Here is a 13636-nt window from a genome sequence, read left to right on the forward strand (position 1 = left end):
TGTTATGGCTCGGCTGGCTCGGCCTGCACCTCCTCGGTCTGTGGTTTTTCAGGGAAAAGAGCCATTGAGAAGTATACTCAATTTAGATGCCTGAAATAGATCTGTAGGTCTAACTGGAATCAAGGAATCTAAAGCTGATATTCTCAAGCCAAACTTTGTACTTACAAAATGGGGAAGAGCTGAGAGTATGCAGTAGGGTTCAAGCATCTTGCTCACGTATTGATCCTCTATTACAGTTGGGATGAACACTGCCAATGGAACAAATATGTGTCTCCTCACTACTGTAAATCTCTCAGGATAAGAGCATCTGCTAAATGACTAAAATGCCAACATCAGATCACAACAGGAGGAAGGAACCCTTTTTACTTTGGATTGATTCACTTTTTGTGAATCAATTGTGTTATTGACTGTACGTTTGTTTATCTCATGTAACTGTGTGTGTCGCACTGCTTTGCTTTATCTTGACCAGGTCGCAGTTGTAAATGAGAACTTGTTCTCAACTAGCCTACCTGGTGAAGTACAATGTAAAATATGTTTTGGCCTCTGACTTATCTTGGGGTTGTTTTGCTTTGTTGCTCGGGTTGTTGTTCAGGTTTATGTTTCGCTGGTCCAAAACCTACAGCAAGAACATCTACGCCTCTGTTCCGGATGTTGTCTTGTCTCTTCTGCCGTCACTGTAAATACTGTAGGGTGGTTTTCCACTGGAAACACTGCTGGTCAGCTGGTGTTGCATTAAGTCCAGGTGGTAAGAAAAGCAGCATGTTTCTCTGGTGTTGACGGAGTTCACCTCCACATACCAGGGCTACATGGAAACCTGCTCAGTCGGCGCTTCAGAAATCCATCATAGCTCCTCTTCATGGAGAACAGGGGGAAAAACTCCTCACATTGTCTGGCATAACTTTGTTGTTTACGCTCCAAGCACAAGTTCTCCCTCCATCAAAACCTCAACCATCATGAGGACAATGTGTTTTTCCCCTTTTGTTTGAGGGTTTTGGGGTGGGTTAGGGTTAGCTGATCCTAGATCTGTGCTGGAAGCCATCTTGTTTACTTGAACTGTGTTGGATGGATGCTGAATGTTGTCCCCTGTCACAGATTGCATTAACCACTTCCATATGCCAATTGTTAGATGCTTCCCAAATTCACCAGGCAATTAAAGCAACAGTTGTGCAATATTGGGCTTGGCAGCAGGTGACACTGACTGAGGGGAAAGTAAATACATGGGTAAAGTTAGCAAAGGGGTAAGTCATACCAAATGTGCTTAGATTGCATACTGCAGTCAATGCACTAATACAAATGAGGAAATGCTCTTGTTCCAAGCCTTAAAGTAGCAATGTGTTCGTGCCTCAGTGGAGGTGGACTTGGTGCATGTTTCATTGTTCAGGTGATGACTAAAGAGTTAGCCAGCCATGTGTACAAAGTGGCCATGTGGCTCGATTCCAAGGTTGCCTACTTAAATCCAGCACTGTTGGCATAGTACATGCAGTCAACACTTCCAGCTAATTCCTCTGTAACGTGTTTTCCCAAGTGGTGGTGATGATGAGGATGGTGGTGGTGATAATGCTATTACTTGGAAGCAAGTTGTTGGGGCAGTAACAGCCAGTCTTGTGTTGTACCTGCCAGAAGGCTACCTCGTTAGTGGGTTATCTATTTTAGTCTTGAACACTGCAAGTTCGGCAGCCACACAGCCTTTTTCTTACAGGCCTACAATACTAGTTGACTTCTGATGAGGAGCATTGGAAACTGCACTCACTGTGCTAACATTGTTTGCACAGTGGTAGATAAACCTGTGGATTTTCTGGACTTGAAGAGTGATGGTCACAGGCACTGAATGGTCCACTTCTGAAACGATCCACAGTAGTTTCCAGAAACACGAACGCGGTCACTCTGTCCTCCTCTTCCTGAGTTTGTCACTGTCTACCACTTCTTTGAGGTGGGAAAGGTCCTATTTTACAATGCTACACCAGTCTTCTTTTCCTGGCCTAATTTAAAGTCTGGGACACTACAGATAACACTCCTAGCTAATTATTAATGAGTCTCTCTCTCTTTTCTTCCCCTTCTATTTCCCTCTTTATTCTCCCTCTCCTCTTCCCTTTTCCATCATTCAATGTCTTTCATGTTGACCTGTCTCTCCCTCTCTGTGACCACAGACTCACCTGTCCAGGGTCAAGAGCCTGAGGCCTTACACTGCCCTCTCTAACCTCTCACCTGTCAAGAGCCCGAGGCCTTACACTGCCCTCTCTAACCTCACCTGTCCAGGGTCAAGAGCCTGAGGCCTTACACTGCCCTCTCTCATCTGGCTCAGGCCTTTCTCTTAATCTTTTCTCTGCCCTCTTGGCCAAGTTTTTTTCCCCTTTTGAAAACATTCTGTATCACTAAGCCACTTCCTGTCTCGCCTTTTCCCTAATTTCCTCATTTTCCAAACCCTGCCTCCTTCCCACGTATGTGTGGTACAAGGAGGTACATCCTGGAGCAATTAGTTTATTTTAGGATACAGAGAACTTCCCCTCTGCTAGTACCCCTCCCCTGATACTCACATAGGACTGTGCCTGCTCTTGGTAAAGTTCTCCAGGCAGGGTCTTTGCCATAAAAGGCATTGTATGCATCCTGCTGACCAGGCAAGGCTCGATCAGACCAGAGGCCAGGGCCAGACATGTCTCTGGCTGGTGAATGGACCGGAAGTTGGCACTGTCTGGTACTAGGAGGAAACCATGCATGCCATAGACTATGTAGTCACGCTCACCAGCTGGGTCTCTTAAGATTGGGACTCAAATAGTGTTCAGGGACCTAGTCTAGCCAACATTAATGGGTTATTCAATCAGACTACTTGAAGTGTGTTTGAATTTGTCAAGGTTTTTGCGTGCATGACTTTGAAGTCTCCGGATGATTTCTGGAGGAGAAACAGACCAGACTGAACACTCAGAGGGCCTGTCTTATTCTGGGAGGAATGCAGAGTGTCTTAAATCCTTTTTTCATTCAATAACCAAATTCGCCAACTCAGACTTGATTGAAGGTCTTTATAGGGGCCTGACAGTTGTGGGTTCAATAGCTGCATGATTGACTGGATCTCACAGCTGTTGGCTCTGTCAATGACCCTCACTCTCTCCTTCAATCGCTCTGCCTCTCTCTATAAGTCCATCTCATTTCCTGACCAGCTGGACAGTTGTCACCATCCTGGTCCCGCATTAACGCTCAAGAACTGACCAGGGACCAGCCCTGTCTGCTGTTTTGTGTGCGTCTCTCTCATTTCTAATCTACAGCCCTCTAGTCCTCGGGACAGTGAGTCAGACCATAGAGCTGGGAGGTCCCAAAAAAATAAATATATATATTATAGTTGAAGTCGGAAGTTTACATACACTTAGGTTGGAGTCATTTAAACTCATTTTTCAACCACTCCACAAATTTCTTGTTAACAAACTATAGTTTTGGCAAGTCGGTTAGGACATCTACTTTGTGCTTGACACAAGTAATTTTTCCAACAATTGTTTACAGACAGATTATTTCACTGTATCACAATTCCAGTGGGTCAGAAGTTTACATACACTAAGTTGACTGTGCCTTTTAAGCAGCTTGGAAAATTCCAGGAAATGACGTCATGGCTTTTGATAGGCTAATTGACATCATTTGAGTTAATTGGAGGTGTACCTGTGGATGTCAAGGCCTACCTTCACACTCAGTACCTCGTTGCTTGACATCATGGGAAATCAAAATAAATCAGCCAAGACCTCAGAAAAACATTTGTAGACCTCCACAAGTCTGGTTCATCCTTGGGAGCAATTCCCAAACGCCTGAAGGTCCACGTTCATCTGTACAAACAATAGTACGCAAGTATAAACACCATGGGACCATGCAACTGTCATACCATTCAGGAAGTAGATGCATTCTGTCTCCCCAAGAGTTGAACGTAATCTGGTGCGAAAAGTGTAAATCAATCCCAGAACAACAGCAAAGGACCTTGTGAAGATGCTGGAGAAAACGGGTACAAAAGTATCTATATCCACAGTAAAACAAGTCCTATATTGACATAACCTGAAAGGCCGCTCAGCAAGGAAGAAGCCACTGCCATATAAAAGCCAGACTACGGTTTGCAACTGCACATTGGGACAAAGATCGTACCTTTTGGAGAAATGTCCTCTGGTCTGATGAAACAAAAATAGAACTGTTTTGCCATATTGTTTTGCCGTATGTTTGGAGGAAAAGGGGAAGCTTGCAAACCGAAGAACACCATCCCAACTGTGAAGCACGGGGGTGGCAGCATCATGTTGTGGGGGTGCTGCAGGAGGGACTGATGCACTTCACAAAATAGATGGCACCATGAGGAAAGAAAATGATGTGGATATATTGAAGCAAAATCTCAACGTCATTCAGGAAGTTAAAGCTTGGTCACAAATGGGAATTCCAAATGGACAATGACCACAAGCATACTTCCAAAGTTATGGCTTAATGACAACAAAGTCCAGGTATTGGAGTGGCCATCACAAAGCCCTGACCTCAATCCTTTAGAAAATTTGTGGGCAGAACTGAAAAGGCATGTGCGAACAAGGAGACCTACAAACCTGACTCAGTTACACCAGCTTTGTCAGGAGGAATGGGCCAAAATTCACCCAACTTATTGTGGGAAGCTTGTGGAAGGCTACCCGAAACATTTGTTCTAAGTTAAACAATTTAAAGGCAATGCTACCATGTACTAATTGAGTGTATGTAGACTTCTGACCCACTGGGAATGTGATTAACTAAATAAAAGCTGAAATAAATCTGTCTGCTATTATTCTGACATTTCACATTCTTAAAATAAAGTGGTGATCCTAACTGATGGGTCAGAAGTTTACATACACTATACGCCTCTGTCGATAGTCCATATAAATCTGCCGTTTCCAGCGACAAAAGTCATTTACAACATTAACAATGTCAACACTGTATTTCTGGTCAATTTGATGGACAATAAATGTGCTTTCAAAAACAAGGATATTTTTAAGTGAACTCAAACTTCTGATTGGTAGTGTATTTTTATTTATATGTGTGTGTGTAATTCTATATGCGTATATTTATATGTATAGTTCTATATATGTGTATGTATGTATATTTAAATTCAAAAGGAAACTGTAGAAGGATAATTAACCTTTATACATGCAGTTTCTTGACTGTCCGGCTCGGTAAGAATGACTGAAATGGAAGCTAGACAGTCAGGGAGTATTAAATTCCCAACACCATGTCAACAGGAAATTATTTTCCACATTTTGACGGCAAGGAAATAAAACACATTTTCAATTCGGCCCCCGTAGCAAAATGAGTTTGACACACCTGCAGTAGAGGGTGGTTACAGAAGTCCTCAAACATGAGAAGTTGGCAGTGAACGTTCTAGACATTATCTGTACATTTAATGGTAGTTTCCTCTGTCTTTCAATGTGTGTGTTTAACTGGAAAGCACAGATGTATGCTTCTGATTGGCTCCTGCTGAATAGACTGTCATCAGAGCCACACTGCTCTCACGTTGTTCCTCCTGATTCTGGACCTGCGCCAGTCTTCCAGGAGTTCGGATCTGAGAGGGAAAGGCTTGAGCCAAGAACACATGGGAGGGGGGGGGGGGGTTATATTGTGTTTAGACAGGTTGTGGACTGGAGGGGGTGGATGGTGGAAATTAAGGTCAACAGAGGCGCAATAAATTCAAGGCAGAAAGTGAAACTCCCCTGTCCTTAAACAAACCCCAACTGAAGACCGCCAAAAGAGAGGGAGCGAGCGAGGGAAGGAAATGGAAATGTAGAGGAAGGGAATACTGAAGAGGGAGCGAGGAATTAAGCCGTTGGAATGCTAATCGTGTTCTAGAGTGGTACTCTGAAACTCCATAGAAGTCAGAGCTCAGTGAAAACCCCGAGATGTTAAACCCTGAACACTTGACTGCCATGAAGAGGGATGCCAGAAAATAGGAAAACAAACGGAATACCTCTCTGTGCTGTAATGGTCTTAACTTCAATTGAGCCAGGCCTGCATTGTCCCACAACCCTGCCTTTGTCTGTACTTGTTTCACTAGCCTATTAACCCATTCAACAGTTAACCCCTGGATAGGCTGTATTAGTGGACAAGATTTTGAGGTGGGGGGGCGAAAGGTTTTGGACCTGGAAGTGTCGTGGGAGTGTGATATGACAGTCCCCTGTTAAAACAGGGCTGGAAGTACATGGCGCTGTCGGCGGCTAACTGTGGTAACTGGTCCTAACGGCAGGTCAGGAGTCACGCTCTGGGTCAGGTACTTGAACCAAAAGCTGTCTGTACAGACACTGGGTGCATGGCCCTCAGCGGGAGAGACACGGTGACCCCGGCGCAACGTGCATTTAATGCATCCGAAACCACCCATCTGCAATGTCATACTTTAGTTGCTTGCTGCAGTCACTGCCTTGATTTGAGTCAAACTGAAGAGTTCTAAAAAGTTCCTCTTTCGTCTGTGAATGTCCCTGTGAATTGCTCTAACCTGTCCCCTTTTCTCTTCCTGTCCCATACAGGAAGTCTAAGACGAAGCCCAATGGGAAGAAACCACCAGCGGAAGAGAAGAAGCAGTATCTGGAGGCGGAGTTCACTAAAGTACGCGTGGTTGACTTCGACCTCAAAGAGCTGGTGCTGCTGCCCAGGGAGATAGACCTCAACGAATGGCTCGCCAGCAACAGTGAGTTACCAGCAGCTAATCAGAATGAAATCATTTTTGGGTCATATTTGAGGTTCCACCAGACACAAGATAACGCTCCCAGAACAGCTAAACACTCGACTGATTTACTTATATCTCCCCGGTACTCAGACATCTAAATTTCTGCCTTTTTCAGTGTCTTCTCTTTGGATGTGTATTCTATAACAGCGCTGCAGCTAAATCCTCTGAAAGTTTAACTCCAGGTTCAGCTCCTTACGTTATATAATGACTCTATAAGAACAACATCATCTCGGGCACCTCCATCTTAGACATCTTGTCTGGAAGTGTCTGAACCCCTGTAGTTTCCTGCAGGATGAAATGGCTACATCCTCCATTGACAATCCACTGCCTGTTCTATAGTGTTTTTATCTAGTGCCTTCTCCCCAAACGGTTAACTATTATCTTAAATATTATACGATACAAGAATATCTGCTGTTGATAGTTTACAGGCATCTTCTCTGGGGATTTGTAAGTCCTGTAACACCCTGTTTTATCAGTCTGTGTTGAGAAACCGCATCATGTAAAAACAAATGGAACGTGTTTTAGCCTGTGACTGCATTTTTCTGCGTGAAATCAGGGAGTTGGGCAACTCGGCCGAGCCCCGTCCGTATCGAGTCGTATCAACCACTAATAGAATTTGCATTGGAACTCAAACGGCGCTCGTCTTGGGAAGAATGTTTGACTTCAGCCACTTTATGTGAACTGTTAATAACGTTGTATGCTATGTACATTTGGCCACAAACATTTGCCAAAGAAGCCTGAGAAACATATAAAGAAGTTGCCAAAATACCGGTCATGAATGGAGCCAACAGTTCAGTAACCTGCCAATACCTCCAACCTCGTCCCCCTCTGTCTTATACCTGGGGCAGAACTACCGTTCAACGTGAAATATAGTAAACAAAACATCGGGTTGTTTGTTCCATTCACTGTAAACATTACACTGCAGAATGATTGTGTTCAGAAACAGTACTTTCTTGGATCAAATAGCATATCAAATACTTCAAAGTAGCAGCCTAAGTATTTGAAGGAATTTGATGTATGTAGACTATTTGACGAGGCTCGGCCTTGAGCAGACTGTGGGTATTACTGAGTGTGCTTCTCTTCTCTCCCTTCAGCGACGACCTTCTTCAATCTAATAAACCTGCAGTACAGCACCATCTCAGAGTTCTGTACTGGGGAGACCTGTCAAGCCATGACGGCCTGCAACACGTAAGTCATCTCCCCCACCATTGGTTTATTCATCAGTTCTCTGGCCTCCAATTGGGTTATTTATCAGTCTCACAACCCATTGGATAATTTATCAAGGATGCGCTGACACGGCAACAGACCGTCTGTTGAAAGCAGGAGAGCTCCTGACCACAGGGCTGTACTCAATGTTCCCTATGTCTTTCTGTTGTTTGTGTCCCTTCTCTGTTTGGCTCTCTGTCTGGCTGACTGGCTCGTCTGTCTCTCTCTCTCTCTCTGTGTCTGTCTGTCTCTGTGTGTGTTCTAAAGTTGAGAACTTTAAAGGTATCTAATGTTAGTCAAAGAATGTCGGAATATGCTGCGAGTATTCTCAAATCACATGAGCCTTTCTGAGGTATCGTGTGTTCTTGTCTGCACTGGTGCATAGTGAGGTCTCTGAATACAGTGTTCCTGTCTGGACTGGTGCATAGTGAGGTCTCTGAACACAGTGTTCCTGTCTGGACTGGTGCATAGTGAGGTCTCTGAACACAGTGTTCCTGTCTGGACTGGTGCATAGTGAGGTCTCTGAACACAGTGTTCCTGTCTGGACTGGTGCATAGTGAGGTCTCTGAACACAGTGTTCCTGTCTGGACTGGTGCATAGTGAGGATAGAGAGCAGAGATCAAACCGTTCTGAGGAAATTTTATTTCTGTGCGTTCCAATGCCAACGTAACTATCTAGCTAATAGTTATTGCCCCTGTCGTAAAACCCTTTCAAACATATAGAAGTCATTATGGGAGAACACGAGTCATCACTATACCAGCACTCTGATGAAAGTTTAGCTCAGAAGTCCAAACAGGGTCTTAAAATATCACTGCCAGCCAGTGTTGTTCATAAAGGAATACCTATACTCAGTACAGAGAACCCTGTTATCTACCCGGGTACGAAGGCAGGGCATACCGCTGCAGTAGTGAAACAAGTGTTAGACATAACATGGAGGCCTATTCATCCCTGTCAAGCAGAGTGGAGGAGGTTGACTGAGTACTTACCCAATGAGTTGACCCTGTCGGGGTGGGGTGGCGTCTTGGAAAGAGGCTGCCCTCACCTACACCTAGTTATAGGACCGTAAAAAAAACAGATCCACACGTTTAGGCTAAAACCACACTACAAACACGGGGAGGTAATGACAGAGGAAAACCAAACAATGGAGAAGCTGTTGAGAAATGCCAGATTTGTGACGAACATGTTCCAGGGTTGACCCCATTTAACGTTACTGTGTTTTCCCACACCCGCTGTCCCCTTCTTTGCTACTGTGGGTACCCACACCCTAAAGAGTGGGAGAGGTTGGTGTTCTGTGTCAGGCATGTGAAGGGATCCTGTATGGTGAAGCATATTGTTAGGTTACAATAATAGGCTACATGGTAGAAAACAGCTAAATAGATGTGGCTGTACAAAGTGTGCAATATTGTAGTGAAGTACCTTTCCAAACCCCATGAATCCGGATGCCTCCAGTGTACCCCAAGGAGGGTACAACCCTAATATCAACTCAGCAAAAAAAAGAAATGTCCTCTCACTGTCAACTGCGTTTTATTTTCAGCAAATTTGACATGTTATGCTTCGTACAAATATTAACACAAGATTCAACAACTGAGACATAAACTGAACAAGTTCCACAGACATGTGACTAACAGAAATTGAATAATGTATCCCGGAACAATGGGGAGGTCAAAATCAAAAGTAACAGTCAGTATCTGTTGTGGCCACCTGCTGCATTAAGTACTGCAGTGCATCTCCTCCTCGTGGACTGCACCAGATTTGCCAATTCTTGCCTTGAAATGTTACCCAAATCCTCCATTATAAGGCACCTGCAAGTTCCCAGACATTTCTGGGGGAATGGCCCTTGCCCTCACCCTCCGATCCAACAGGTCCCAGACCTGCTCAATGGGATTGAGATCCGGGCTCTTCACTGGCCATGGCAGAACATTGACAGTCCTGTCTTGCAGGAAATCACACACAGAACGAGCAGTATGGCTGGTGGCATTGTCATGCTGGAGGGTCATGTCAGGATGAGCCTGCAGGAACAGTACCACATGAGGGAGGAGTATGTCTTCCCTGCAACGCACAGCGTTGAGATTGCCTGCAATGACAACACAATCAGTCTGATGATGCTGTGACACACCGCCTCAGACCATGACGAACCCTGCACCTCCAAATCAATTCCGCTCCAGAGCACAGGCCTCGGTGTAATGCTCCTTCCTTCGAAGATAAATGCGAATCGGACCATCACCCCTGGTGAGACAAAATCGCGACTCGTCAGTGAAGAGCACTTTTTTCCAGTCCTGTCTGGTCCAGCGATGGTGGGTTTGTGCCCATAGGTGACGTTGTTGCCGGTGATGTCTGGTGAGGACCGGCCTTACAACAGGCATACAAGCCCTTAGTCCAGCCTCTCTCAGCCTATTGCGGACAGTCTGAGCACTGCTGGAGGGATTGTGTGTTCCTGGTGTAACTCGGGTAGTTGTTGTTGCCATCCTGTAACTGTCCTGCAGGTGTGATCTTCGGATATACGAATCCTGTGCAGGTGTTGTGACACGTGGTCTGCCCTGGAATGCTGTCTTAGGCCACATGCAGTCTTCATGCCTCCTTGCAGCAGCATGCCTAAGGCACGTTCACGCAGATGAGCAGGAACCCTGGGCATCTTTCTTTTGGTGTTTTTCAGAGTCAGTAGAAAGGCCTCTTTAGTGTCCTAAGTTTTCATAACTGTGACCTTAATTGCCTACTGTCTGTAAGCTGTTAGTGTCTTAACGACCGTTCCACAGATGCATGTTCATTAATTGTTTATGGTTCATTGAACAAGCATGGAAAACAGTGTTTAAACCCTTTACAATGAAGATCTGTAAAGTTATTTGGATTTTTACGAATTGTCTTTGAAAGACAGGGTACTGAAAAATGATTTTTTTTTTTTTTTTTTTTTTTGCTGAGTTTAGGCGGTGGCGTCCTGTAGCCAGCCAGTCAGGCTAATGGTGTACCACAGTAACAGCACCCCGACCTTTCCTTCCTCCGCCTGGCATGAACGCACCCATCTCACAACTGAGACACAGTCACGGTCCATGCCCTCTTGCCCCAGGCATTGTGAAGCTATTTTTAGGGGAACTTTCCATGAGCTATGGGAACAGGACCATTTGGTAGTTATCTAAGCCCATTTTCTGTGGGTGGGTGTGTTTTTTGGTGGGCTGTACCAGTCTTTGTAAGCTTGTCTGTTTTGGGGTAGCTGGGTGTGTGTCAGTTTGTGTTTTGGGGTAGCTGGGGGTGTGTATATTAGCCAGTGAGTGTTAGTGCTGTAATCTCCTCAGCATAGTGGTCAGTAGGTCCTCAGTGTGGAGTCCCTGTCCTGGTGTTGGTTCTGGGCCTGTGGTCAGTAGGTCCTCAGTGTGGAGTCCCTGTCCTGGTGTTGGTTCTGGGCCTGTGGTCAGTAGGTCCTCAGTGTGGAGTCCCTGTCCTGGTGTTGGTTCTGGGCCTGTGGTCAGTAGGTCCTCAGTGTGGAGTCCCTGTCCTGGTGTTGGTTCTGGGCCTGTGGTCAGTAAATCCCTCCTGCAGGTTCAGTTATGTGGATGCTGTACATTCAGGATGTGTAATCCCAGACCACGCTGCTAGTGCTAACACAACCATCCCAGTGAGCACAATTGGTTGAAAGACATATGTCAACGTATTTTCAGCCAAAAGGGCTCACTACTCCACCCACCCTTTACCTCTACTGCGTTCTAGCTAGCTTTGAGATCGTCCAACCGTTGTTTACAAGCTATTAGCCTTTTAGCTTGACCTTGGTAGAGCCTACAGACCTTGCTAGCTCTGCCCAAGGCCTCATTTGGTGCCTGTGCTAGATCAGTTACCCCTTGTAGTTTTGCCAGCCTGTCAGCTTCCATACCCTGCTAGCTTCATTAGTTAATAGCTATCCTACTAATAGCTCTGTTTCCCTTTTGCTTTAGCCATGCTAGCTTTGACCTTGCTGGTCCTTCCCTGAGTTCTTATTTGACTCGTGGTGCCTGTGGTAATGTGTTCTGTAATTTATGACCCCTTTAGCTCTCATGCCCAGCCTAGCGTCACTATCCCGCTGCTAGCTATAGTACAGTATTCCCTGGTTGCCAGTGTCATGCTAGCTGTGCTAGTTTTGTTTGGCGGCTTCACTGACTTGCCATTTGACCTTGCTAACTCATGATACCCCGTGGCTAGCCCTGAGGGGCGGCATTCAGTTACAACCACCATCTAACTGGGTCACCCCTCTCCGGAAATGTTTGACCAGTCAGAGTGAGCGGCCGTGCGACTGGGGGATCAGTGTCGTGTTACTCCGAGACTGCAGGGAATTCGGCCCAATCAGGAAATGGAAGGGCCAGGACAGGGGGTTCGTTAAGTTCACTGGAATGAAAATATGCAAACATGTCTATTTTAGGAGGTGGTTAGCTGGGCTGGAGGCCTGTTTGGCAGATCCACACTAGGGATATGTGACAAATGGATTTTTTTTATTTATTTTTACCAGTTTTCCGTTAAAACAATGAGAGCATTTTAACAAAATGCCACATGAAATCCTATTGCGTGGTATGACCGCAAGGGGGCAATGAAGTTATATCACAGTCATACAGGAGCCTTCAGGCATTTGGAATCTGTTTTGTAGCTGCCTGAACAGACCAGTGAAATTTTGTCACAAAAACGACCATTGCTACATGTGTTTTTTCCATTTGTTCTGTGTATTAGCGACTTAGGACAAAAAATGGACCTAGCCAAGTCAGTTCTTCTCCCTACATTTTCCCACTGTTACATGTCTCACTCAATTTCCATCCGACCTCTCCCTCTACACACACAGATGTGTGCTGTACACCCAAGCTTCCATTAGGCCTACAGAAATTGCTGCCTATAAAAATGTATCTACGTGATTGGATACGTAAAAAAAAGCTGTAGACAAGCTACATTCCTTGTTAAATCATGGCAGCTCTGTCACAGATTCTAAAGGGGCAGCTCTGTCACAGATTCTAAAGGGGCAGCTCTGTCACAGATTCTAAAGGGGCAGCTCTGTCACAGATTCTAAAGGGGCAGCTCTGTCACAGATTCTAAAGGGGCAGCTCTGTCACAGATTCTAAAGGGGCAGCTCTGTCACAGATTCTAAAGGGACAGCTCTGTCACAGATTCTAAAGGGACAGCTCTGTCACAGATTCTAAAGGGACAGCTCTGTCACAGATTCTAAAGGGACAGCTCTGTCACAGATTCTAAAGGGACAGCTCTGTCACAGATTCTAAAGGGACAGCTCTGTCACAGATTCTAAAGGGACAGCTCTGTCACAGATTCTAAAGGGACTTGTTGATTAAAGTAGGAGTATATGTGTTCTAACCACAAGCTCTCTCATAGGCCTAGTGTCTTCCATCTTTCAACATTCTGAAGTGAATGATTCAGCCATTTTGAGTTTCTGTAAAAGCACACCTTGCTGTGCAAGAAAGCTGCCTCGTAATCATCCTTTTACCAGAGATGATTAATAATGAGATGTAGGTAGTGATTGAACCTACCAGGTTGTTCCTGTTAAAAATAAGATGACTTGTCAGCAATAACTACTAGATGAAGGAATAACAGCCGAGATCATGTACATAGAAAAATAACCCACTTTGTCTTTCTGTTTGTGTCCAGAATATACTACTGGTATGACGAGAGGGGGAAGAAGACAAAATGCACTGCCCCTCAGTACGTCGACTTTGTCATGAGTCTGGTGCAGAAGCTGGTCACAGAAGAGGAAAACTTCCCTACGAAATATGGTGAGTTGAG

The 13636-nt window shown here is 45.1% G+C and overlaps 1 protein-coding gene across 6 annotated transcripts in view; it reads left to right on the forward strand.

Annotated features, from left to right (window-relative positions):
• LOC135556639 (MOB kinase activator 2-like) overlaps positions 1-13636 on the forward strand; it is a 109312-nt gene that overhangs the window by 93610 nt on the left and 2066 nt on the right. For all 6 annotated transcript variants that reach the window (XM_064990006.1, XM_064990005.1, XM_064990004.1 and 3 more), the window contains 3 exons: positions 6492-6652; positions 7786-7879; positions 13502-13626. In XM_064990006.1, the coding sequence (XP_064846078.1) occupies positions 6492-6652; positions 7786-7879; positions 13502-13626 (380 nt within the window). The remainder of the gene's footprint in view (positions 1-6491; positions 6653-7785; positions 7880-13501; positions 13627-13636) is intronic.

This window comes from Oncorhynchus masou, chromosome 15 (assembly GCF_036934945.1).
Source record: "Oncorhynchus masou masou isolate Uvic2021 chromosome 15, UVic_Omas_1.1, whole genome shotgun sequence".
In the NCBI taxonomy this organism is placed as follows: domain Eukaryota; kingdom Metazoa; phylum Chordata; class Actinopteri; order Salmoniformes; family Salmonidae; genus Oncorhynchus; species Oncorhynchus masou.